The 27,716-nt window shown below is 36.2% G+C and overlaps 1 protein-coding gene across 2 annotated transcripts; it reads left to right on the forward strand.

Annotated features, from left to right (window-relative positions):
* The first annotated feature begins 286 nt into the window (after positions 1-286).
* On the forward strand, positions 287-27,716 carry LEPROT. Of its 2 annotated transcripts, XR_005554940.1 has the most exons (5): positions 287-427; positions 1,283-1,358; positions 2,128-2,314; positions 22,684-22,779; positions 27,630-27,716. XR_005554940.1 is itself a non-coding variant. In XM_039328958.1 (4 exons), the coding sequence occupies exons 1-4, from the start codon at positions 412-414 to the stop codon at positions 9,911-9,913; spliced, it is 396 nt and encodes a 131-aa protein (XP_039184892.1). In that variant the 5' UTR covers positions 287-411; the 3' UTR covers positions 9,914-12,043. The 2 variants fall into 2 exon arrangements, 1 of the variants encoding a protein (XP_039184892.1); XM_039328958.1 differs by lacking the exons at positions 22,684-22,779; positions 27,630-27,716 and adding an exon at positions 9,797-12,043.

Consider the following 27,716-nt stretch of genomic DNA (forward strand, 5'->3'; position numbering starts at 1 on the left):
AGCGGACGTATATTTTCCGCCGAAGCTCTGAGACGACAGTAAAGCAAAACTAGTTCATTTTAGCTGGGTGGAGGAAGGAGGAGGAGGAGAAAACGTACTGTGAGATTTACTCGCAAGCTGGTGCTGTTCGAACACGAAGCAGCCGATCGGTATGCCTTTCGCGAAAGATCTCTCTCGATCCCGCCAGATCCCCGAAGCGGTGGCGCGCCGCGATGGGTATTTGGGTACTTTCGTTTCTGTGAAGCAACTTCTTTTCGTTTCTCCCTCTTTTGTTTTCCCCCTTGAGGGAAGGGGCAGGCGTTAGCAGAGGACCACGTGAAGAGAAGGCGGAAGAAGCTTCCTCACACTCCGCCTCCTCTGCCTCGAACTCCGGAAAGCGATCGTGAGAATCGCCCCTTCAAGGAAGGAGGCATGGCGGGGATCAAAGGTATGAGCCATTTCCCCTTCTTCTCTGTGAGGGATTATCTTGAGGAAGTCAAGTACGTTTCAACCTTCTCCTTATCGCTGTGGCAACCGCATCCCTTCCCCGAGAGACTGAAGATCCCATCTTTTAATTTTTCCCACCTTCTCGCCGGCTATTCAGGCTCTCTTCGTAAAGAACTTTTAGTTCGTAAAGAACTTTTCCATTCTGCTGTTGCTAATGGTGTCGCTTTCTCCCGCATTCTGCCTGGGGCTTCCCGAAGGATATTTCAGTCCCGCGGAAAACAGGTCAAAGGAAAGGAAGATTCTCCCTCCCTCTGTCGTTCTTATTCAGCTGGATCACTGTCATGCTACAATCTGGACCTCTCGGGTGCCAGCAAAGTTCTTCTTTGCCGATCCTTCCTCCTCTTTGCCCATCCTGTAGAAGCACTCCCTGACTGCTCCTTTGCCTCCTTTCAGCAGATTTTGGCGCATAGTTTCTTGAAACTACTAAGGCCAGTGTGTCCTATTTCTGTTCCACTTTGTTGAACTGTTTCTGATCCGTGGCGTAATTAAAAATTGAACTCAAAATCTAAGAACCGAAGCGCCTAATCGGGAAGGATAAATTTTTGCAAGCAGCATCAGTTTGCTCCTTTGATAAAGTTTAGTAGGTATGGCGGTAGCATTTTTAAAGGGAAATGTGAAATCACTTTATATGGTCAAGTTAACTACATCATTCATCTCTCTGCTTAGAGCTTCCATGATGTGTGCTAACATTATTTTTTAAAGAATGTCAGCAGCCAGTGATTTTATAATTATATTCATAATAGTTGCTTTATTAAAATTAAACTGAGTGACGTTCTTTTTGTTTCCACTTTCGCAGCCTTGGTTGGTTTATCATTCACTGGAGTCATTGGTTTGACGTTTCTTATGTTGGGATGTGCCTTAGAAACGTATGGGTAAGAGCATATTACTTTGAGTGAGACAATATCAGTTCTTTGTTATCAATCAAGCATGTAAATTCTGAACACATTTACTTGGCATAAAAGCCTGTAAATATAGTAAAGGAATACAATTTGAGTAGTAATAAGTGGGATTAATACTTGGAAATGGTATGAAAAGAGAGCAAAACTGAACTAGTCTGGCAAAAATGTACCAAAAATCAGTGGATTGAATAAAATGCATTATATATATGGATCAAAAAAGTGGGTATTGGGGAAGCAATAGAAGGTGACTTGTATACAAATAGTGCTCGACTTACAACAATTCATTTAGTGACCAACATTACAACGGACCTGAAAAAAGGGGCTTAAGATCATTTTTCGCATTTACGACCGTTGCAGCATCCCCATGGTCACGCGATCAAAATTTGGACATTTGCAACTGGCATGTGTTTATGACAGTTGCAATGTCCCATGGGATCACCTTTTGTGACCTTCTGACAAGCAAAGTCAAAGGGGAAGCCAGATTCACTTAACAACCATGTTACTAACTGATCAATTGCAGTGATTCGCTTAACAACTGTGGCAAGAAAAGTCATAACAAGGGGCAAAACTTGCTTAACAACTGTCTTGTTTAGCAATGGGAGATCTACCTATATTTATCGCATGTGATAAGATAGATATGTGAATATATACAGCTACATTTTTGTATATGACCAAAGAAGTTGATACTGCATAAGCATTTATTTTAAACTTCCTTAACCTCCTGTTCTTTATCGTTCTGCAGTACCTACTGGCCATTATTTGTCTTGATATTTTATGCCATATGCCCTATTCCTCACTTTATTGCAAGAAGAGTAAGTGATGATACAGATGCAGCAAGCAGTACTTGCAAGGAACTGTCGTATTTTTTCACAACTGGAATCGTGGTCTCTGCTTTTGGACTTCCTATCATTCTTGCACGTGTTGAAGTGGTAAGTGCTGTAGCAACCCAATGAACGTTAACATGCATGTCCGCTGAATTCTTGCTCTGTGGAAGGATTCTTAACAAACGATTTCTACTAATTAGCACATTTATAACATTGTTATTGAAAAACATTGTATATCAGATTTTTGATGATACAATAGGACGAGATCTTCATGAGTACCAGGAGACATTACACAAATAATAAAGACTTCATATTTTAAATATGTGACAGTGAGGATAATCAACCAGTGTAACGGCTTCCCTCCAGAGATCTTGGACACTCCATTACTGGAGATTTTAAAGAAGAGACTTGACAATCACCTGTCTGAGATGGTAAAAAAGGTGACTTTATCTTGGTATACTTTCTGCTGCTTCTTGTAACATTGCCATGTCTGGCAAACTGCCCAACAGAATTGTGTTATTTGTTACTTTGAAACGTCATCTGTAAGCAAAAGTTCAGATAAAAGTTTTCCAGCTTTTTGTATTAAGGTAAGGTGCCGTAGATAATCACTATACAGTATGCAGCACAGAAAAATGGGTTACTATTTCAATTCTCTCCCATGAATATTTGCTGGGAATTGGGAGGAATTGCTGAAGGGATGATATTAAAAAGCGGAAGAATAAAAATTCTTTGATACTTTGGAAGAGTAAGCTGTTTGAGATGTTTTCTGTCTTTGGATTAAATAATCAGATCCTAGTTACTATAGAACAGTGGTTCTCAACCTGTGGGTCGGGACCCCATTTGGGGTCAAATGACCATTTCACGGGGGTCGCCAAACCATGCTGTCCGCCATTTTTTTCCCTTTTCCCTAGCTGTCCTACTCCCTCTTATTGGTGGCCACACTCACTTGGGGGTCACCACAACATGGGGAACTGTATTATGGGGTCACGGCATTAGAAAGGTTGAGAACCACTGCTATAGAATCAAGAGATTCTAACTTGATGAGCCAAAACTAAGCCAAAATATGTTTGGCTTACTGTGATGTGTGAATCAACCTGTTTTTCAGCAGTTGAACTCATGCAGGCCTCACCTGTAGTTTATTGAAACTGAATACTTGCTAAAACATATACCATGGCTTGTTGACTATGATGGCCAACTTCTACATTGTGCTAAATTATAATCTAGCTGCATACTACAGGAAGAAGAGTAGAAAAGGTATTCATATATTTAGACGATACAGTGTATATTTTTAAAGAGGAGATGTTATTTATTTTCTTTAATTTTGGACTTTGAATTGTTTTTTCATAATTTATATTAGAAGTTGCAAAACTTGATTTTGATATGTGCTATCTTTTTCCACCAATGGGAATAAGGGTACTGTAGGAAAGGTCCTTGGAGCACTCTGTGCTTTGTAATTTTCTTGCAAATGTTTCATTACCCAAACTAGGTAACATCATCAGTGCATGTATATACTGTATATCATCGATGTGTGTGTGTGTATACAGTATATAGGGGCACAGTGAGTCAGTGGTTAAAGATGCTGAACTTATCAGCTAGAAAGCTGATAGCCCGCATTTGAGACCCGAGTGCCACATGATTGGGTGAGCTCCCATCCTTGGCCCAGCTCCTGCCCATCTAGTAGTTCAAAAGCATGCAGATGCAAGTAGATAAATAGATACTACTTCTGTAGGAAGGTAACAGCGTTCCGTGTGCCTTGGCATATAGTCATGCTGGCCACATGACATGGAAATGTCTTCGGACAAAGCTGGCTCCCTCGGCCAAGAAATGGAGATGAGCACTGTCCCTTAAAGTCAGATGAGCCTGGACAGGACAAACCTTTATCTTTTGTGTATGTTTGTACTGTATGTATGTATGTATGTATGTATGTATGTATGCAGTAGTGGGATTCAAATCCCTGAACAACTGGTTCTCTGCGTGGATGCAGACCTGGGCGTCTGAGGCCTAGAACAGACTTCCGGAAGTGGCATCCTCACACTTCTGGTGGGCCGTTCTAGGCTTGAGAGGCCTCCTTCAGGCCTCAGAGGCCTAGAATGGACTTCTGGAAGACGGACTTCCGGAAGTGGCATCCCCGCACTTCTGGCGGGCCGTTCTAGGCCTGGGAGGCATCCTCCAGGCCTCCGATATTTAGCATTGTTGCATTCCATTAATTTTACATATCCTATTACTCTTGGTTGCTACATTCAGTGATGAGCCTCCTTCCAGCCCATTCACATTGTTCTCAACTTTAATTCTGTGTACGTTTATTTATTTGTTATTTTAAAGTTTTAAAATCCTGCCTTTATTGTTTTTACCAATAACTCAAAGCAACAAACGTACCCCTTCCTCCTCCTATTTTCCCCACAATAACAACCCTGTGAGGTGAGTTGGGCTGAGAAAGAGAGAGAGAGAGAGAGAGAGAGAGAGAGATGTTTTTATAATTCTACTGAATATGTTTGTTGTAATTTACTGAATGCTCAGTAGGATCACTTAAGCAAGAGGATACCCAGTAAAACAATCCAACAGATTTCTTCAGAGTTTTTGAGCTTGTCTTGATGATTAAATAATGGGTATTCTTATCAAAACATAACTGTGTAAATGTATCTATAATTCTCATCTCAAGTTATAGGGTTCTTTCTCAATTTCTTGATTCCATTTTTTTGTGTTAATTCTTTGACTTGTTGCAGTTATAAAATCGTCTCTGCCAATATCTGAGAATATTAGCAATAACACCTAATATTTTCTGTTGTACTTTTGGCTTAAGAGTATTTTTCTCTTATGAAAGATACAAGAAAAAAACGATACCACAGTCATACCACTAGAGAGAGCTCTAATTCTTTCTTACTCTTACTAAAATAAATTTCGCTCCTGGTTAAAAATATAAAATGAAGAAAAACATTTTCTTACAATTTTCTCTGGAGAGGAAATGTAAGCTCTGTCACATCCATAGATCTTAAGATTCATCCTAAGTCCTAAGAAGATAAATTAATAACGTGCAACTTGATAGAGTGCTGATTCATTAATGCATTTCTGAATCTTAAAAGCATATATCATATAGCTTTTACATTTTACAAGCGGAATAGAATACAGTACAACAAAGTTGGAAGGGATCTTGGAGGTCTTCTAGTCCAACCTCCTGTTGAAGCAGGAAATCTATACCATTTCAGACAAATGGTTGTCCAATCTCTTCTTAAAAACCTCCAGTACTGGAGCACCCACAACTTCTGCAGGCAAGTTGTTCCACTGATTACACTAATTGTCAGGAAATTTCTTCTTAATTCTAGGTTGGTTCTCTCCTTGATTAGTTTCCATCCATTGTTTCTTGTCCTGCCCTCAGGTGCTTTGGAAAATAGGTTGACCCCCTCTTCTTTGTGGCAGCCCCTTAAATATCAGAACACTACTATCACGTCACCCCTAGTCCTTCTTTTCATTAAACTAGACATAACCAGTTCCTGAAACTGTTCTTCATATCTTTTAACCTTCAGTCCCCTAATCATGTTTGATAAAGATGATAAAGCACATTTACTTTATCACATTGGTATCAATGACATACAAAGGACAATCTAAAGCTTATTTATTTTGAACTAAAATGCCACTACTAAATGAGGTAAGCATGTTTTTGATTATTTTATTCTCATAGATAAGCAGTCCCTTAGCTGTACTATGAAAAATAATTATGACAATACCTAGAGTTGGAGATCTGGATACTGTAGCACAAAGTATTTAAATCTATTTTAGTTTTTGATAAAAACAAATATTAGTTAAAATCAAAATGGGGACCATTGACATTTTAATATTAAAATAGATTGGTTGGTTGAAATAGATTATCTGATGGGCAATAGTTGGGAGACTAATCACAGAAGCAGGGGCTTCTCAAGGGGATTAGCAGTATAAAAAGGGTTGAAGCCTCTCCCCTTTAATGTGTATTGCATGCATTTCATGCAGGTAAAAAGAGGCAGGATTTTGATTCCCTGGTCCTGTCCACTATTTAATCATGTTTGATCTGTCCCACAGCACCCTTGTTCAAAATTGTCTCTGAGATGTCTAGTTCAGGGTCTTCAAACTTGGCCCTTTTATGATTTGTGGACTTCAACTCCCAGAATTCTTCAACCAGCGTGCCTGGCTCAGGAATTATGGAAGTTGAAGTCCACAAGTCATAAAAGGGCCAAGTTTGAAGATTCCTGGTCTAGTTAATAAAATACTACTGCATTGGACTCAGCTCTATAGACAAATACTTCCCATCTCTCTGTGATGGAGATGGGTGGATTCTAAATTCGATAGACCAGTGGTTCTCAACCTTTTTAATGCTGCGACCCCCAACCGGTCGTAAGTCGAAGACTACTCAACCGGTCGTAAGTCGAAGACTACTCAACTGGTGCAGCACCGTTTGCAGAATGGGACTTTTGGCGGGCTCAGCAGGGCAGAGACAGCCTGTGGACAATTCCTATTGGCTTTTGAAAGCCAATAGAATTAGACTCTATTCAAGAAAGTCTATTCTATTGGCTTTCAAAAGCCAATAGAATAAAAGGGAGTAGCACAGCTAAGGAAAAGGGGAAAAAATGGCAGACTGTGTTGTTTGGCGACCCCGTGAAATGGTCGTTCGACCCCAAATGGGGTCCCGACCCACAGGTTGAGAACCACTGCGATAGACAGACAGACAGATAGACAGACAGACAGACAGGCATTGCTTTGATGTCATTCATCCACTGTATCCACTGTCTGCCTCCCCATTTCTTTTCTCTTATCAGACTCGCCAAATTTAATATATTTTTTTTGGGTGGGAGAGGGTTGTCCATCATCCCTGGAAGCTAAAATGCTTCTTTGCTTTAACAACTTTATAGCATCTTCTAAAATAATAGTTCTTTTATTTTGGTTTTTCACAGGAAAGTAAATATATATCTGTAAAGAAAAACTTGCTCTCAGGAAAGAAGTTGATTCATGCCATGTAGTGTGCTTGATTTACAACTCCATGATACTCTTCATAGTATTTTGTCAAAACATTAATGATTTGAACCTAAGTGAGAAGTCATTTTTAAAAGTGCTTTTGGTGCACTTTCTAATTATGGTATCTCAAATCCATTATGCCACATAGTATCTTGTTCAAGTACCTCTCCATTTACTTGTTTGATGTGAAAACAGAACATGATGTGCATGCTTCCTTCTCCCATTTTCTCCTGCCTTTTACACCACTGGTTTGTTAAATTGCAATTTTCCGTGACTTTCTGAATTAGGAAATTATAGTTTAACAAAATTTGGAAGTACTGAAGTATGAAAAACAGAGATGAAGGATCAAACACACACAGCTTGTTCTTGATCAAACAAACTGCACCTGGACTAGGAGGATAATTATGTCTGAATTAATCTATCTTTGACCATGCTAGCTCAGACTACTTTCTTCTGCTATAATTGCTGGCTGAAAGATTTAAGGCTTCTATTTATGAAATTCTCCTTGAAGCAATGGAGGGCTGTTAGGATCTGAAATATGTTTCCAAACACCCTGTTTTTCCTATAACTAAATATGTCTTATAAAACATTATTATCACTAGATAGAAAACATAATGTGAGGAAACAATGTAGCTGACCTCTCAACTTCCCTTTTTAACAATTTGAGGCTTGGCATATTAACATTCTTGCACAATATTTAATAAAAATTCTCAGTCCTCATAGGGATTGCTGCATTAGTTACAAAACCTTTAACTTTGGCACAAATATACATTCTCTTTGCAGAAACTATGCCAGGCCACCAATAGAGAAAAAATTGTAAGAGGGAGAAAGATAAACAATGTCAAGTCATCCAAAAATGATAATTGCTGTGCTTTAAGAGTAGGCTGAAATTCTTTGCTTTGGGGGCATATTGACTTCTGGGTGTCTTTTTAATAATTTGCCCAAAATTTCTAGCCAGTTGTTAACTTTAGTTATGATCTTCCAGTACTTTACTGGTGTCCACTGGTCCTCTAAGGGCCTTTAAACTACCACTCATGGTTATTGTATTTCTTTTCTTCGACATTCAGGTAGCCCGACTTACAACTGCAATTGAGCCTAAAAAATACGTTGCTAAGTGAGACATTTGTTAATTTTGTTTCATTTTACTGCCTTTCTTGCCACAGTTGTTAAATGAATTGTTGCAGCTGTAAAGTTAGTGACACAGTTCTTAAGTGAATCTGGCTTCCCCATTGACTTTGCTTGTCAGAAGTTGCAAAAGTGGATCACATGACCACGGGACACTGCAATCTTCATAAATATGAACCAGTTGCCAAGCGTCCGAATTTTGATCATGTGACCTTGGGGAATGCTGCAACAGTTGTACATATGAAAAATAGGTCATAAATCACTTTTTTCAGTGCTGCTGTAACTTCGGTCACTAAGTAAGTAGTTGTCATTCAAGGACTACCTGTTCATATATAACAATGGCAGCTTTTCCACCTAATAATTTATAACATGCCAACTTGTTGATTCTTTCCCATAGCACAGGGATCCCCAATCCCCAGGTGACCCATTACTGGGCCATGGCCTATTCAGAACCAGGCCGCATGAATGATGGGCCAGCACATATGCACACAACCTGACTTGCAAGACCAATGTGCTGGTGCGCATGGGCACCCCTGGCCCACTACTTGCGTGGGCCAGTTCCCCTCTCCCCCCACTGAGCCGGCAAGCCATAAAAGTTGGGGACCACTGCCATAGCAAATGAAGATTAGAATTATGGAAATGATGTGTCCTATATCTGTCCTCCCCTTGACTGAAAAGTAGTACAAATTCTGGTGACTGCCACTTCTATTTGTATCATTATTACTTTATTAATTTGTATGTGATTTTAGTGTACTTTATGTCTGCTTTTTTAATTTTATTCATTATAGGTTGTGTAGTTTTACTGCATTCTCTGGCTTAAAGGCCATAATAAAGATTTTATTTTTATTAATTATAGTCACATAATCAAGGTTAGAAAGCAGTAGTTGATAAATGAAAAATATTTAAGTCATGAATGAATTCTGGAATTAACAATTTTAGGAAGTATGGCTTAAAGAGATGTATAGCAGTATGGACCTTATATAATTTTCTGATATAATAATTAAATATAATATATTTAAATGAGCATTTCATTCCTTGTTAAAAAAATAATCTTGTTTCTATTCCATCTCTCAAATTTCAGAACTTCTTGTAATAGGGGATAGCCAGCCTTACAGATTTGTACTGGTAACAGGAAGATTCTGTTTTATGCTGTGGTTGATTGCTTACAAATAATTCTTCACAATTAGCTTTATGTTTTGGTGGATGAGCTTTCTTGTAAATTTTCATTAATTGCTCTCTTGAGCCATTCAGGGACTTGTAATTGTTTTTATGTCAGTTTGTTTTAGCAAATTAGATGATGAGTTCTATAATGACTACTAACTACGTAATTAATAGTTCTCTTGGTTCTTAAAATTTGGTGTTTTATCTTAAGTGCTTTTACCATCAAGATGTTGTATTTCTTTGGACTTCTCTAATGCTCAAAATAGCATATATTTTGTATCAATGAATAAAAGGTTAATTTAATTTCATTTTCTATTTCAGATCAAGTGGGGAGCCTGTGGCCTTGTGCTGGCTGGAAATGCAGTAATTTTTCTTACAGTTTTAGGCTTTTTTGTTCTGTTTGGCAGAGGAGATGATTTTACCTGGGAACAGTGGTAGAAGTTACTGAGATATTAATCTACAGTACATACGTTACACAGGCCTTCCTTGATTTTTGTTCATTTACTTATGATTATTTTAGTGTGTATATAGATATATTATGTATACATGTTTACATGTCAATGTATTTAGTGTGTAAATATTTTGATCAGTATTAGCTTAACATAAAGGAAGTGTACCTTATATACCAGTACCTTTATTTCATGAGATGCAAGTAAATTTCCACAGTATTGTAGGTGATGATTTTGGAATGCAAGGAAAATTATGCAAGTGGGGATTATTTTGTAATAATGGGGGCTTTCTTCTGAGCTTTTGAATTAGGAATCACATTTGCTATTTGGCTTTAAAGCAAGGTAGCAAAAGATATTAATTCACCTTCAAGGTAAACACATCATAATTCTTCAATATATGTTTTCTGTTCAAAGAATCAGTATATAAAATCACTCTGGTTTCATAAAGTTTTAAGAAACAATTGCCAGATTAACTGAATTTAGGGCAAAAAGCCATCTGGATATCCTTTATCTTCTGCATGATTAAGAAAATGGGACTCAGTCTTGTGTGTGCCTGGACTGGATCCAGATTCTGCCACCAGTGACCAGAAAAAATCCTTTCCTCCACTTGAAGCTTCTGATCCAGCAGAAGAATTCACTGTTGCAATATAAAAAGATGTAGCAATCTTGGTTAATTTCTCCTGCAATCTCTAATCCTGCTTCTCGCAAATATGTTCTAGAACAGATGTCCCCAACCTTTTGGGCACCAGGGACTGGTTCTGTGGAGAAAAGTTTTTCCACGGACCAGATGGGGCATGGTTTCGTGTGTTGCCTGCATCCCACGGATGGGGCTTTGCTTGTTTGTGCAGACCGGTTGCTGGCATGCTGCGGCCCAGTACTGGTCCACAGACCGGGGGTGGGGGATCCCTGTTCTAGAAGACTGTAGAGGCTTTCAGAACATTGGGAGAGAAAACCTCCCAGGGTCAGAAAACATGTTCCCAACTTCTTGTTGTCAACAATATCACTGTTTGAGAATTCATGTATTCATAAAAAGCTAGTATTTATAAGAATGAAGTTGCAAAACCATGGATGCCTATCTGATAATAGGTTTCATTTAATATAGTGAAGCATATTTCTGAGTGAAGATGTGCCTTATAAAGAAACACTTTGCTTTGGTCTCTGTTGCACTGTATAAAAAACCACAGTGTATCTTCTTCTTTTCCATCCACAAGTAAATATACAATTTGTAGAGTAAAATGGTATATTAGTTTAATAATGATGTTCATAAATCATATTACTTTTCAGTAGGTATTAGACTATTGGGTTTTTTTCTTTAAAATGGAAATACTTTCTTTTGAAGATGATGGAATTTTGTTTTGTTTGTTTCTGGTATGTACTTAAATAACTCCTACGTTCTTGTGGGTAAATTGAAACTAATTTGTTAGGTTCATAAAGATTCACAATAGCTTTAAGTAACAATTTCCAACTTCCTACAACGAATGGTGAACAAATATTTACTGTAGTAGTTTTCATTAGTTGGTAGAAAAGCAAATTTCAAAGATGGCCAAGATTACTGGGGTCTAGGGAGAGAATGTTTAAATAACATAGGAATCTATGTTGAGAAGGGAATTTTTTACCTGCAATAACCAATGCAATTTGGAGTAGTCTCTTTCCTTTTGGGAAACATCGAACATAAAGAAATTTACATAGTTTTAAGTTCTCACATCTTAACCATCCCAGAAAAGAGAGCTTTCGTCCTTGCTCATTTTATTTTGTTCTCCTGTAAAAAGTCCAAAAATTTAAAAAAACCCTCTCTTATATTATTTTGCTTCCTTGGATTTCCTCCCCCCCCCTCCAAAAAAATTCCTGCCATCGGATGCCTTTCTACACAGCCACTACATCCAATTTAATGAAAGGAACCTGAAATCCTTTATACATATGTATGAAAACTGCTTTGTTTTGGGGTTTGATTTTGAAAAAAACTTTTCAATTTTTAGAATAGGTCCATATAAAAACTTTGTAATGATTTTATAATCTGTATCATGTGAAATGCTGAAATTGTGCAATATGTTTATGACCTGAAACACATATTTTTGATCTTTAATAAAATAAGGTTAATATTTCTGTCAAATATCCTGAATTATTTTGTGTTCCCTTGTGTCTGATTAGAAATGGAAATTAGTTAAAGATTACATTGATCTTACATAAGGCAGTATATGCCAACAATAAAACCTGCTGTAGCAATTTTTCCCTATATAGGAGAGAAAATCCTTTGAAACATTTCAAAGTCAACTTAACTTATTTGTATTTTCCTATCTAAAATATGTACTTAACAGGAAGTGTAAAATATATATTCTATATAGCAAAGATTATTGGCTTTAAAATGATGTGTGCTCCTTTTTAATGTATACAGGTAGTCCTCGATTTACAACAGTTCATTTAGTGCCGAAGTTACAACGGCACTGACAAAAGTGACCATTTTTCACCTTACGGCCATTGCAGCATCCCCATTCAAATGCTTGACAACTGACTCATTTTTATGATGGTTGCAGTGTCCCAGGGTCATGTGACCACATTCTGCGACCTTTTGACAAGCAAAGTCAATTGGGAAAGGCAGATTTACTTAACAGCCATGTTACTAATTTAACAATTGTGGTGATTCACTTAACTGTGGCAGGAAAGATCGTAAAATGGGGCAATATTCACTTAAAAATTGTCTCGCTTAGCAACAGAAATGTTGTGGCTCAATTGTCGTATGTTGAAGATTACCTGTATTGTATTACACTGCATACATGTAGAAGGGAATAGGACTTCAATTGCCTAGTTGTGTCTGACATTTTGAAGCTAGTGACCATTATTGGGGATGCTCCTGACTAGGCATACTTAGGAATACTACTTAAGTAACATTTCGAGAACCATAGTCTCCATTCCTATTTAGCATATTGATCAAAGTGTGATTTCTTTCATCTACAGATTTCTTAAAGCTGTAATTGTGTGGAATCTAATGACTCTAATATGCTGATGCACTGAAATAGCTGGAAATAATAGTGATTCGAGATGCTTCTTAGTCATTCAGTTGCTGATTTTAAAAGTACTCCAAACCTGTAATGACTAAATGATAATTATTAAAAAAAAACCAAATATGTTGCATGTTACTCAGTGTCTGTTTGCATAGAAATTCTATGGGTTGCATTATTCAGATAGCCTTAAGATTAACAATTCATCAGTAATTTTAAATAAAGTAACTTGGCCGTTCATATATATTATCAGTAAAATGAAGCCATGTCTCCTTTGGTTTTTACCTTTGGCATCTTGTGAAAGAATAAATTAATCATTTTTAGTATTGTAAGGGCATATTCTGATGATGAATTTATAAAATGTGTTCATTTCATGATGTTGCTCAGGGTGCTTTGGTTTATAATTGTGGATGGTTGAGTTTTGAGTCAAGATTTCAAGTCTCAGAAATGAAGTTTAAGTATATTGAACAAGGTTTGAAAAGGAAGTCAAATGGCAATTTATGTTTCCAAACAATTCATTTACTGAAATTCCAAATATCATTCTTTGGTTTGAACCATACATTTTAAAGGGTCCATTATATCTTTCAGCATGTTTACCAGGATAAATGCACTCATCCAATTGTAGTTACTCAAGTACACCTCAATCATTTTTCCAAAGATATATTTGTTTTAAGCATGTAAATGTTGTGCCATTTCCTGTTTTATTTGCCTATACACATATTCATTATCTAATTGATTTCAGGGTAAGAACATTACACCCAGTGCAGAAAAATAATAAAAATAGTAAGGTAAATTGAATGCAACTAAATTGAATACAATAATAGTAAGGTAAACTGAATGCAAATATTTAATCATTTATGAGTTTCTTACAAATATAAATAACAGAATAATAAAGTAGCTAAAACACATTTACACCAACAACATTAGATAGTATACATCTGCATATGCTTTTATTTTTGCAATTCATCCTTATGCTCATCACAATGTTACACTGCTTCATATATTACCTTTTGTTCTTTAAACCCCAGATGCTGTATTTCTTTTTTGAGGATTCCATTAACACTATCCAAATGGGATTTTTTTGGCCTTTTCTCTCCCCCAATTTGGTCTTTCTTCATATATTTATTTTGCAATTTGATTATTTTTTTCTGTCTGCCAAAACCACATTCAGAATACTTCTTCCACAATGGTAATTTGATTTATGCATCAATTTATTCTTGACCCAGTTTCCTCTTGCTTACCAAACATATTTCTGAACTATATTATTCCCACAGCATTCAATTTTAGGTTTCTCCTGCCATACCCAAATCTTACTTTGATACAATGAAATGGGTAGAACCACATTATTATAAACAATCATGTTTCCTTTGTTCAGACAACCTTCATTCCTTGCAACAGCTCACCCGTTCTACCATTATTTGCAGATCTTAAAATTTCTCCATTTATTTGCCTATAAATATTCTGCTAAGGTACTCAAATCATTTACCTGTTTAGTATTTCACCATTTATGTATTGCTTACAATGATTTGCTCTATTGCCTGTCAAACATAACTACTTTGGTCTTTGATACATTTTTTTTCCAGCGCCATGGTTTTCACCAACTAATCCAATGTAACATTTGCTGCAAATAATTTGGAATCTTCATTAACAGCACAGCACAATCTGTGTACAAAAGTTCACATAAAATCATGATCCCAACATAATATTTATAATGTGGCTGCAAGCATTTCTATATTTTCAGCCATAAATACATTAAATTCCCTAACTGTTGAACTGTTTGCAAAATTTTCCAATCCCATGCATTCATTACTTTAATAATTTACCACACTCTTGTCAGATTCAGAATTAACTTTCAACTCCATATTCATGCAAAGTATTCTATTATTCAGTCCTATGTGTTTCTGCGCACGCGCATGCGTTTGTGCATGTACTTTCGTGTCAATCTTGAGTTCCTGCAGTTTTCCTGGTAAGATTTTCAAAAGTGTTTTGTCACTACCTTTTCCTAGAGAAGAGAGAGAATGACTGCCTCAAGGTCACCTAGCTAGCTTTATGCCTAAGGCAGAACTAAAACTCACAGTCTCCTGGTGCCTTAATCCACTCCTTATGCATTTTACAATATACTTTATCTAAAACAACAAATACAATAAATTTACTTTCTGAAACGTTCATTCCTTGGTTACCTGCTGAACAGCAAACTCTGCTTTGCATATCTGTTCTCTGGCATAAAATAGAGAATAAAAGCCAAAGACAAAAAAGATAAAAATCTCAGAAAGAAACTGAATAGAGTATCAACCTACAGAGGTTTCAAAAGGGACAGGAAGCAGTATTCAACAACATCTATTAAGATACTGAAGATGGAGAGGGACATAGAAAAAGAAGAACGATCTTCTACATGTTCTCTGAACTCAAAAGGAACTTCCAACCTCAAACTGATATGTCAAAATGATGCTAATGGACAGGTAGTAATTGATTCCCTCCTTAGTACTAGAAGACTGTCAGCCCTCCCAGGTAACAGATTAGAGCAGGGGTGTCAAACTGCTGTCCTGCGGGCCAGATGAATCACGTCAAAACCACGCCCACCCCATGGCCGGCAATGGGAAAAAAGTTGCAATGCATCGTGACATGTCACGTGACGTCGCATGTTTGACATGCTTGGATTAGAGGAACTAATTCTACTTTATTGTAAACCTACATCAATAGAATCTTGCAAATCTGAAGATAGAAACTTCCTGCCCACCACTTATAATTCATTGATCCATTAGAGCGGGTCCTTTCTCAGTTCCTTTCTGTGACCATTAAGCGATATTTGATTATTCTATCTGTCCTTATCTTTCCTCGAGGTCACTCATGCATTCCATAACAAAGACAGATGGACTACAATGGCATGAAAACAATGGGGCATTGGAATATCTGAAGAAATACTATTTGCCTGCAAGTTAAAACTGATAGGACCACCAAATAAACAAAGTAACAGAAAATGAAGAAGCTAAAGTGCTCTGGGACTTTAGAATTCAAACAGACAAGCATCTAGTACACAATTACCCTAGACTTAACAAGTGTTGATAGGAAAGATAAGAAAATCTGAATAATGGAAGTGGCAGTAACTGAAGACAGCAGAACAGAAGAGGAAGAACTGGACAAAATAACAAAATATAAAGATTTGCAGATAGAATGTGAACCACTGTGGCAAAAGAAAGCAAAGATACTACTAATTGTAACAGTTACTTTGTGTCCAATCCCAAAACTGGAGCACCACTTGAATACCATTGGCATTGACAAAATCACCATCAGTCAATTGCAAAAGGCAATTTTACTTGGAACAGTTTTTAGAACATATAATTGTGACTGTAAAGCAATTTAAATAATATTTTCCTTCTGCTATCTTATATAATTCTATAGATACAATGTTTCATACATGGTATCAGATCTGTTAAATAACCAATTACCAAATATTTGGGATTTTTCTTCATCTTCTCAATATTTACGTGAGATCTGTTGATGTTGTGGTTACAATTCATATTTTAAATATGTCTCATAAAACTTGTTTGCTATATGACATAAATATTCCTGTATCTGGGCAATACAGATAAATTCTATATTATCTATTTTCTTCTATGGCAAGAACAATTTACAGTACATCAAACTGTTAACACAAGTCAAATGATCTTGCTGTTTTGTTTTTCTGACAGAGAAATAAATGTTTCTCTAGAGAGGTAAAGTAAGATATTATAACTTGCCAAAATGAATGTTATTGCTTACGCTAAATCTCTTTTGTAATGTGTAGATAATGAGGAAGTCTTCTAGTTAAACTCATTATTAGGAAGTCTAATATGTGTTTCCCTGTAGCACTTTTTGTAATTTCATTAACTCTGTGGTATTTACATCAGCTTTTTACACACTGTAGGTTTAAACTAATCCTTTTAAAAAAAAGCTTTTAATACATCTAGTATTGTACTATACATTTTTCTCAGAAGAACAGACACGATAGAGTTGTAAAATTTCCAGTAAGAGAAACTTCTTCCCTTCACAGTAGCAGTTATGTCCTTATCTGATAAAATACACAATCCTTCTATTCTGACAAACTTGAACACTCCAGATGCTCAGTTAGTTTCAAATATTCCTTCTCAGAAATGAATGTGTAAATACATGTACTATACTGTATATATTAGGTTAACTTTTCCAGATTTTATATTCTAAAATGTCAGTAGTGGAACCAAAAGAGCAATCTAATAATGCACTGATCTAATTGCCCTTCTGTCCACATGTACAGTTAGCTTCAAGTATGACCTATATAAATAACATGAAGGCAACAGGTGGCTGAAGGTGTTAGACACTTTGTGATTGCAAATGGTTTAATTTACAATGAGGGAAGGGACAGGGAAGAAGTTATTAGGAATAACTTTCATCTCCCTTAGGAATAATTATCCACTGAACCCACCATAGTATATATAATTTTCTGTCCTTCTGCAAAATGCTAAAGCATGTTCTAATGGCTCAGCTCCAAGATATTTGGAAAAAGTGGTTTATTTAAATCCATTTAACTTTGGATTTAGGCTTAGCTACAAGCCAGATAATTCTTTTAATGGATGATATTGTCTAGGAACCAAATAAGAGGCACTTGATCCTTTATACTGATGAACTTTGAACATATTTCTCTATGGAACAAATAAAGGATGGTAATCAGCACCTTTGAATGCCAATGCAGATCGAAATGGGTCTTTAGCTTATGTCCCTAGTGGAGAGTAGCCTGCTTGGGTTCATGATCACTGAAGAAAGGGTGGGGAAAAAAAGAGTAGGAGACAACAGTGAGTAAGGTGACTAGTGGAAGTAGAAAATAATATTTTTTTCTGAGTGTTGGGAAAAGTCACTACTGTCAATCTAGGGAAAGCAATTTTGTGATGTGTATAAGATTTTCTGAGCAAAAAATAAATGTTTATGTAGGCTAATTACAATGCAGCATAAATTTTAAAAAGAGTCACATTTTTTCCAGAACATTTCAGGATGTTTTATTTATGAATGTGCTGTTTTAAATAGAAAATTGATGTCTCAAGGTTTCATTGCTCTCTTCCCCACTTCACCATTCCTTAACGTTTCATATGACGATTTCAGTTAATTCTGTTTTGAAGACTATGATTGAAGTAAATGTTACTTTCCAGGATTGGATTTTGTACTTTTAGTTTTTAAATGATCAAACCGTGTGTGTGTGTGTGTGTGTGTGTGTGAGAGAGAGAGAGAGAGAGAGAGAGAGAGAGAATGTGCATGTGTTATCACTGTATATTTTTAAGACTTCGCCCTTGATTTTTATTGTCCTTACAATAAAGCATTTTGAAAGGAAATGGCTTATTGGAAGGAAATAAATCCAATTTCTGAAACAATATTTGAATCTCAGCTATTTTAATCACTGCAATTGGGGGCACTGAATTGAGAAATAAAAAGGCAAGATTATGTGACTGAAGGCCCTTTTCAGATTTGAGGCTTTGATTGTTTTGATCACCATTTTAAAAAGGAGAACACACTAAATTTCTTAGTATCCACAATGATAATTATAATAAGAAATATACTTTGGCATACATGTATATGAAATGTCCCTTTACAGCATCAGAAAGACTGGCTTTTCAATTACAATACTTTTCCAAGAAATTGTTATTTTCGAGAATATATGCTAGGAATAATATAGAATTGACAGCATGCTTTTCAAATTTATCCTAGAAACGTATGACAAGTCAGAATACAGAATAAAAAATAACAAAGTTGGGACCCCGTATCATTTCAGACAAATGGCCGTCCAATCTCTTCTTAAAAACCTCAGTAATGGAGCATCCACAACTTCTGGAGGCAAGCAACTTTTCACTGACAGAAAATTTATCCTTTATTCTAGATTGGATGTCTCCTTGATAAGTTTCCATCCTTTACTTCATATGATTTAAAGATATCTTGGTTTGAAGGGGTGGACTGAAGCTGATTGCTCTAATCAGAAAATAAATAACATAAATCTAGGCTGTAGAGTCTCTGGACAGAGAAGGGGAGGGGGAAAGCAGACAATTTACAAGATCACAACACACAACATTTTGCATAACGATTGTGACAACAATCCAAAATTTAAAAAACAAAACCAAGCCAGGTATTTGATCATAAGTAAATGCCAGCCAGATGAAAAATATGAAGCTAAGCCTTCTTTTTGCCCAACATTTGAGTGGGATAATTTCCAGGATATATATCTAGATAGATAGATAGATAGATAGATAGATAGATAGATAGATAGATAGATAGATAGATAGATAGATAGATAGATAGAGTGTGTTTGTGGGGGGATTATTAATATACTTGCTTCATTAGAGAAGCATTCATTTATATCTATTCCAATTTTGTCAAATATTTTCCCAATAAAACTAATCAATGCAAGTGAAAATGAGGTGGATACCAAGGCAACTTCAGAGATGAGGCTGAATGGCTGTTACTTATAAGACTGTCTAGATTGATATATACTGACTTATGGTTTACCTTCAACCAGATATGCACTAATGTACTAATGTATATCAGTTGGGAAGTATCTGTATATTTTGTGAAAAGTATTGAATTATTCCCATTGAACTATGTGAAACTAGATTTTTTTTTCTGCTTTGACATCAGTAAAAAGAATCATAAGTACTTTGTAAATGAAAGAAAGAATGAGTTCAAGAGGATTGAGGAGTAATAAGAACTAACAGATAAACAATCTTATAACCTGAGTTTTACAGAGATGAGAGGCAGATGTACTCAGAACTGGTCTCAGCCAGAAGATAGTCCATAAAGCAAGTCTAGCATATACAGATATGTCCTCTATTTACAGATTGACATGAATATCCATATTAATAGACAATTGCTTGAATCATGTACCATGAGCAGATAGTGTAGACCAGTGGTTCTCAACCTTTTTAATGCCGCGACCCCCAACTGGTCGTAAGTCGAGGACTACTCAACCGGTCGTAAGTCAAGGACTATTCAACTGGTGCAGCACCGTTTGCAGACTGGGGCTTTTGGCGGGCTCAGCAGGGCAGAGACAGCCTGAACAATTCCTATTGGCTTTTGAAAGCCAATAGACTTAGACTCTATTCAAGAGAGTCTATTCTATTGGCTTTCAAAAGCCAATAGAATAAAAGGGAGTAGCACAGCTAAGGAAAAGGGGGAAAAAATGGCGGACTGTGTTGTTTGGCGACCCCCGTGAAATGGTCGTTCGACCCCAAATGGGGTCCCGACCCACAGGTTGAGAACCACTGGTGTAGACTTTCTAGGCTGCGCTTCAGATAAATGGGGAATTATTATATCTATGTCCAATGCCGAATAATAATCTAAAAAAAATCAAGTAAAATATCTTTAGATTTATCTTGAACATAACATACAAGAGAGGATCCAGTTTCAGAAGAGAAGAGCAATTTGAATGGTGCAATAACAGCAAATCCAGGGACTAATGTACTGTTTTTAATAGTCCAATGCACCAGAAATTGGAGAAATTATTGTCTGTTAAATATGGAATGAAAAGAACTGTGGGAATGGCAGGTTGTGGGTTTTGTTTGCCAATCAGGAAAAACTGTCCAGAGGAAAATATTATATAGGCTTAGAGAAGAAAATAAGTGGAACAGACATAATTAAATGGGATACGTTCTAAAGCAGTGATTCTCAATTTTCACAACTTTAACATGCGTGGACTTCAACTCTTAGAATTACCCAATCCACACATCTTAAAGTTGCCAAGTTTGAGAAATACTATTCTAAAATAAGGACAACACAAAATATGTTACTTGACATATACCCAAATACATGTTATGAAGATAATACTACTAAGAATATAAAAAACATTTTTAAAAGTGTAGAACAAGGGTAGGCAACCTCGGCTCTTTTATGACTCATGGGCTTCAACTCCCAGAATTCCTGAGTCAGCTATGCCTACCCCTGGTGTAGAGGAATTAATTTCATCGTGGGATCCAAGATGTCAGATTCTTAAATGTTTGAAATTCTTTGCTTTTTCAGAAAAAATATTGTATCCTTTTTCTCAGGAACAAAAGTTTGTAAAAAAGGTTACATAGCACAAATGGAGACAAGAATTGGAATTTACTTATATTTATTTATTAATCAAATTTATATAGCTGCCCATGTCATGGAAAGTGACTCTGGTCAGCATACAACAATTAATTAAACAATTATACAATAATTATTGAAATAATTAGAAATTATAAAAGCAGAGTTAAAACAGGAAAGGAGAATAATAGACAGAGGGATGTTAATAATAAGAGCACCACAATTGATGCTTTTTCAAGAGACACAACTATAGATGCAAGGCAAATAGATTTCTCCAAGCAAATGAGGCAAGATAATTTGGTAACGAAAATGGAGGAAAGAGATCTGGGAATGAGAGTTTAGGTACAAGAATAGAGAAGAAAGAGAACTAGATTAGGTTCTATGTATACCCTCCACTTTTGCCCGCACGTATTTACAGGAAAATAATAAGAAAATGCAAATTAGCCCATTATGGTACTTATATTTGTCTGGAATTTTATTGCCATTTATTCTCATTAATTGAGATATGTTCTGAACTTGTTAAATTGCCCAGTAATTAATTCATGTCAGCTCCTGGACATGTTTTTCTATTGGCAAAACTTAAAAAAAATGAATATTTTTTTCATGTTATATACAAATTACATGCTTATTTGTTCCACAGTTCTTTCCATGTTTTTCTGTCCAAATAACTTTCGGTCCAGCACGTACATCTTATTAAGCCACAAACTGCTTGTGTACAGTATGGATACACAGAGTCTGCTTTTTCTACTGCACAGCATGCAAGTGTATATGAGGTACCACGCTGGTTGAGATATGCCCAATAATTAAAGAATAACTTCTCCATAACAATAATGCAAAAGGCTATTAAGAATAAATGTTAATTAAGAATGGTTTCAAATTAAGAATGAACAATGATTTCTTTGCATGGTATTACAGGACTGCAGAAGTTGTACTAAAAATTAAAGATCTAGCTATATATGAGCAAAGCTAATTATATGGAGGTGAACAGTGAAAGAGATACAGATAATTAGGTCTCCCATATATACTGGACTTCAGAAAGGGGGGTAGTTAAACACTACCAAAAAGACAGATAAAATGAGCCAACCAAATGATCCAAATATATATATAACATACTACACCAGTAAATATAGGAAAAATACTCTAAAAATATCTCTCTCCATAATTCCTTTTCCCTAAAAGCCACCTTATGTACGAAAGGAGCAAAGGAACCCTGTTTCACAGAAGGTTGGGAAACTTATGGCATTTTAGATTTTGCTGCATTATGTTTAACTCCTGAATCAGATGTGAAGAGTCTCAGAGTAATATTAGTTTTATATAACTGTGGAATGGATGAGAGAGGAAAATGCTAGGCCTCAAACATCAGGTGATACCACAGTTCCATTTTCTGAAATGGGACAGGAAAAATAACAGTGGACAATTCATTCAGTTACATAAATACAAATCAGTATTTTTATAACAAAGAGTGAAAAATGACAGAACAAGCAATGGGAAAATTGTGATGGATAAACATTAAACATATTTTTAACAACAACAAAAAAGGGGGAATAAGTCCAATAACTACTATTCTAATTACAAGTAAGGGAAAAATTCTGGGCCTTAATCTGTCATTTGATTCCGTGGAGTAGTTGCTAAGGAGTAGCTAGGAGGGTCTGTAGAAGGCAGCTTTTCTTACTCATCTCTCTTTTCTGTTTTTATTTCATTCTTCTAGGAATTTCTTAAACTAATCTTGCAAACTTTGGAGCCTTCCAGATAGGTGCACTTTCACTCCAAGAATTCCAAGCAATGGTCATCTCTCCAGACAATTGTGGGTATTGAAATCCGAATGTTCCCTAAACAAAGATTTTAACCCCTCTTTTTTTGGGGGGGGGGGAACAATTTCCCGCAAAATGTTCCCAGATTGGTTTATTCAGAATTACATCTTTGGAGTGAAGAATGACTCTATAACATTTTACAGTCAAACTACTTAAGAATTCTACAGTCATATGAAATGAATAATTGGAAAGAAAGACTGTTGTACCATGAAGTGGATGTCCAGCAAACAAGTCAGATGATTTGATTCTTTCAGGAAATGAGGTTTTGCAGGGAGGGTGGGCAATGTATAAAAAGCTAGGGACTGTAATACAACCTCTTTTCCTGGTGGAGGGTCACAGGAAAGCTTCTAGTAGGAGGACCAGAAGAGATGGGGTTATTTTTTTTTTTTTTACTTTGGGGGAAGGGGCAGAGACTGGAATGGAAGTATGAGACAAATGCTTCAAACTGCAAATTCCTAAAACAGATAGACATCACATTGCTGAAATTCAATATTTGGCCATTGAATTTTCACAGCCCTATCCTGTGGTGCTAGAAGACTAGCAGGTAACAGGTTGCCTTCCATGGCTTACAATAGCATATCTAATAATCAGCATCATAAACAGTCTATTTTGAAGATTGCATCAGTTTGATCCAATCACCACTTTCTCAGTTTCTTCTTCTTGACCCATAAACCCATATATTTATATTGCCAACTAATCATTGTGTCTACATGGCTAAACCACTCAATAATGGTTTCTCACTTTTGCATTTAACTGATATTCATTCTTGAGCTCTTTGAGCCCATTGCCTTCAGTTTATTTTTATATCTCTCCTAATACACCCCATTATCATCTTTATTCAACAAAGTGAGCAGAATCATTCTCTTCTACACATCTTGCAGGTATCACTGGTCACAAAAATTACCATTTCTCTATGTTGGGACTTGTGTATGAAATAAAAACAAACATATCCCAGAACAACAACAACACACTAATGATGTTACATATAGAGTCATTTGACCCAATTTTACATCTCATAATTAGACCTTAATACACAAAATCAAACTGATCAATATTTCCATTAAATGGATAGTACATAGGCAGACAGCAAACACATATCATTGATCCAAAAATACACTCTTGGTGTGACATACATTACATTTACATCAGACAGTAATCATTTCTACTACATCCATGCTCAGTAAAGGAATGAGCATAAAGAGGGAGTAAAACCTTACTGCTTAAGGCCACACAAATAACATAAAAATATAAATAAAACAAAAGCTATTAACACCTCCCCCCCCAGTCAGTTTCAACTTTGCCCAGCAAAGTCCTAATCCCTTCCCCAAAACAGCTTTTTCTTTGGGTGATAGTCCTTTAAGTGCTGTTTCTCCAGATTTCAGCCTCTGGGGGTGATCAAGAAAGGGGTCTCATAACCTTTCCAGCCCACAAGTATTATTCCAATTGCTGTCAGATGCCATCCATGGTTTTGCTAGGTTAGCCATGCTAATCGGCTGGCAGCATAATACCAATAGTTAAAACTATTTAGGTTTTAAAGTCATTCTTGACCAACCAATCATCTCTCATATCTTGTCTTTTTGGATGATGAAATTTAAGCCAGGTTTCCTAATCAAAGATGGTAAATTGGTCTTTAGGATGGATTCAAGAAACAGATATCAGTGCCAGGAAGATCTTCCAGTTCCCAAATATATAGGGAATACTTCTTCACAGTTGAAATGAAAAGGCTACTTAGAAAAAGTTCACACCCTACTTTACATCTGTGGTTTCAGCTCATTTAAAATGAATTCATCAGTTCATGTCATGAAAATTACAACAGTTTTAAGGAAAGAAAATGCACGTACAACACACCAGGATTTTTAATGTTTTCTTGGTGGTGCTGTTATATTATTATTCTTTCTTTCTTCAAATATCTTTCCCTTCTTTTCTCTGTGGTTGGCTTCAAAATATAGCCAAAATACACCTTCACCAGTGAAGGTTGTAAACTTTCAGACAATTTTTTATTTATTTATTGAAAAATGGATTTGTTCTGAGAAAATATAAAAATTTACAGCTAGGATTCTCTTTCTATATATTTGGCCACCAGCATAATCGCAACCTGTGATGCAAATGTTACTATAGAAACTGATTTCATTTAAAGCACTGTAAACAAGCCTGCTAAACACATGCATATGAAGAGTTGTAAGATGACCCTAGCTCAGTTTTACATTTTCCTTCCTAAATAACATGGCCATCTTCTTTGTATTGTACAAGTAGGTGTTTATTCTTCCGATGGTGTTATATTACCCTTAATTAGGCAGGGCTCTTCACAAGTAAAGTAGAAAGAAAAAGTGATTTTCTCTTTAGCATTAGCATTACGGCAAACTTACCATTAAAGCTGTGGTTTTTTCTTGTCTGGGGCAGACTGCAGTAGCGGAAATGTGCTGAAAAATGTAGATAAGATGAAATAAGATAAGATAACCTTTATTGTCATCTTTTTACTGTGGGCACAATGACACACATCAAAAATGAAATTTAGTTGCCCGCTCTCAAAGTGAAACACATACATGATACACACCTAAAACATACTATATACAACATATGTATAGACCCACACCCCTACATATACATAACAAATAAATATTAAATACTATCCATCTTGAATACATAATGGAAGGAGGAAGCTTTAGAGTTCACAAGGTTAATACTGTATGGAACAAAACTGTGACTGAATCTGGATGTTCTGCTTGTTACCTTCTGGGAGCCTCCTCCCAGAAGGTAACAAGGAAAACAGGTCGTGAAGAGGATGTGTAGTGTCCCAGACAATCTTGCAGACCCTGTTCAAGCAACACTTATTTGCTCTGTCCTGGATGGGAGGAAGGGAGCTGCCAATGATCTTTTCCGCCATTCTCACCACTCTCTGCATCACCTTCCTGTCTGAAGCAGTGAGGCTTCCAAACCAGACTGTGATGCTGTATGACAGGATGTAGTTGTTGTAAGAAATTATTCCCTTTGTAGGATTCTCCCTCACTGAATAGTTAGGAAAGTAGTCTGTCATATTGACAGTTTTCTTTTTCCTTCAACTCAAACTGTAAAATTTCTACTTAAGAAAACCTCTAACTGTGTGGCATTTTTGGCAAAATAGACACAGCATTCAGACATAAGAATAGGATGCCATCAGGAAGAAAAGAAAAAGATGCCATCAGAAAGAGTCAGAAATCAAGAAAAATAAATGTATATTTTCCTTCTGGTAATTGACTGTATTTTCCATAACAATAAAATAAACACCTACATTTCAATGGTTGCTCATAATAGGAAATTGCTTCAGATACTTTGCAGCATAGAGACAGATTTTTTTTTTAAAAAAATGCATTTTTCAGAATTCAATAACTATTAAAATTTCACGACTATTAAAAGTGTATGACTTTTGCAAATTTCTTAAAAGGGAGAAGGAATGGATGGATGAAGGAAGGAAGGAAGGAAGGAAGGGAGGGAGGAAGGAAGGAAGGAAGGAAGGAAGGAAGGAAGGAAGGAAGGAAGGAAGGAGAGATATGGAAGGTATGGAAAAGCAGAGATGATAATAGAAGTTACTTGAAAATGCATGAGAAGCTGCTATAATATATTTAATGCTTAATATTTCAACAAATGCTGTCAGAAAGTAGACAAAGAGCAGATGAAAGTATCTTTCTATCTAGACTGTTTGGCTTCCAATAGTTGCCACAGAAGTACACTGATTTTGAAAATCAAAAATGTCCTCTGATTTTATTTATTCTTTGATAACATTCTGCTTCATGAATTAATCCAATCCTTAGAAAAACTCATAAAAGCCAAAAACACCATAGTAAAGAACCTTATCATATATTATTTCCATGAAATGAGACACATACTAACACATGTGTGTATATTACAATAATGACAAAACATGATTGTCACATCACAAAGCAAGGTCTGTGGGTTCATATTTGTGTCATGATGTCACATGCACACAAGAACTGTTTTAATTGCAATATTATAGTCACATGAACCTGTGACTACCTATATAAAACAACAGGGACTTTGTTTATCTCATTTATATAGCTGCCCATCTTATAACCATATCTGGGCAGCACCCAATCAAAAGTAAAAACAACATAAAACCATAACAAAACTCAACTGGGACTAGAATGCTGGATTTTGAACAGGGACGATAAAGTAGTTATGATCAATATTTTTAGCTGAGCAGAGAAATATATAAAGATGGGAAAGTGCAGGTTCAGAGAACAGTCAAATAGCCAAAGGACAATATGTCAGGAAGCACTCATGGGAGAATAATTAAGAAAGACATACTCACATTCTAATAAGAGGTCAAATTAAAAGGGTAGAACTGGAAAGAGTCCAGGAAAAAAATAGCCAGGCAAGCTTGGAGAAAAACTACCAAAACGGTTTCACAGAATGTCTCTAGCATTTCTAGCAATCATAAGCAGAAGTTTAAATGCTGAGAACGCCAACCCCACCTGGCTAGTGCTAATCAAAATTACAGGTGGAGCTTGACTTACAACCATTTGTTTATGACTGTTCAAAGTTACAACAGCATAAAAAAAAAGACTTATAACTGTTTTTCATGCTTATGATCTTTATAGCATTCCCCATAGTCAAATGATCTAAAATTGAATTCTTGGACGCTTATGCTATCGTTCCTGCGCCTTCCTGATCTTCCAGCTTCTGTGAAGCAGCGGCAACACTGGCTTGTTTAGGTGGTCAAACTATATACCAGATTGGATTTATAGGTGAAGAATCAGGAAACATGATGCTTTGTTTTGCTAAGATTCTGATGTGAAGGTCTGTCCCTCTAAAATTACCTAATCTGGTTTTTGTTCTTTTTCCTCAGATGAAGGTCTTCTGAGAAGGGCAATGAGCCCTGTCACCCCATCCTCCATAACATTAAATTTACACTATATTTCCAGAATAGAATAGA

Source organism: Crotalus tigris, unplaced genomic scaffold (genome assembly GCF_016545835.1).
Source record: "Crotalus tigris isolate CLP2741 ecotype Arizona unplaced genomic scaffold, ASM1654583v1 scf7180000024385.1074895, whole genome shotgun sequence".
NCBI lineage: Eukaryota > Metazoa > Chordata > Lepidosauria > Squamata > Viperidae > Crotalus > Crotalus tigris.

Coding starts and splice junctions, on each gene's coding strand:
- LEPROT (XM_039328958.1), top strand. Junction 1,359..2,127: donor TGTGCCTTAGAAACGTATGG/GTAAGAGCATAT, acceptor ATCGTTCTGCAG/TACCTACTGGCCATTATTTG. Junction 2,315..9,796: donor TTCTTGCACGTGTTGAAGTG/GTAAGTGCTGTA, acceptor TTTCTATTTCAG/ATCAAGTGGGGAGCCTGTGG.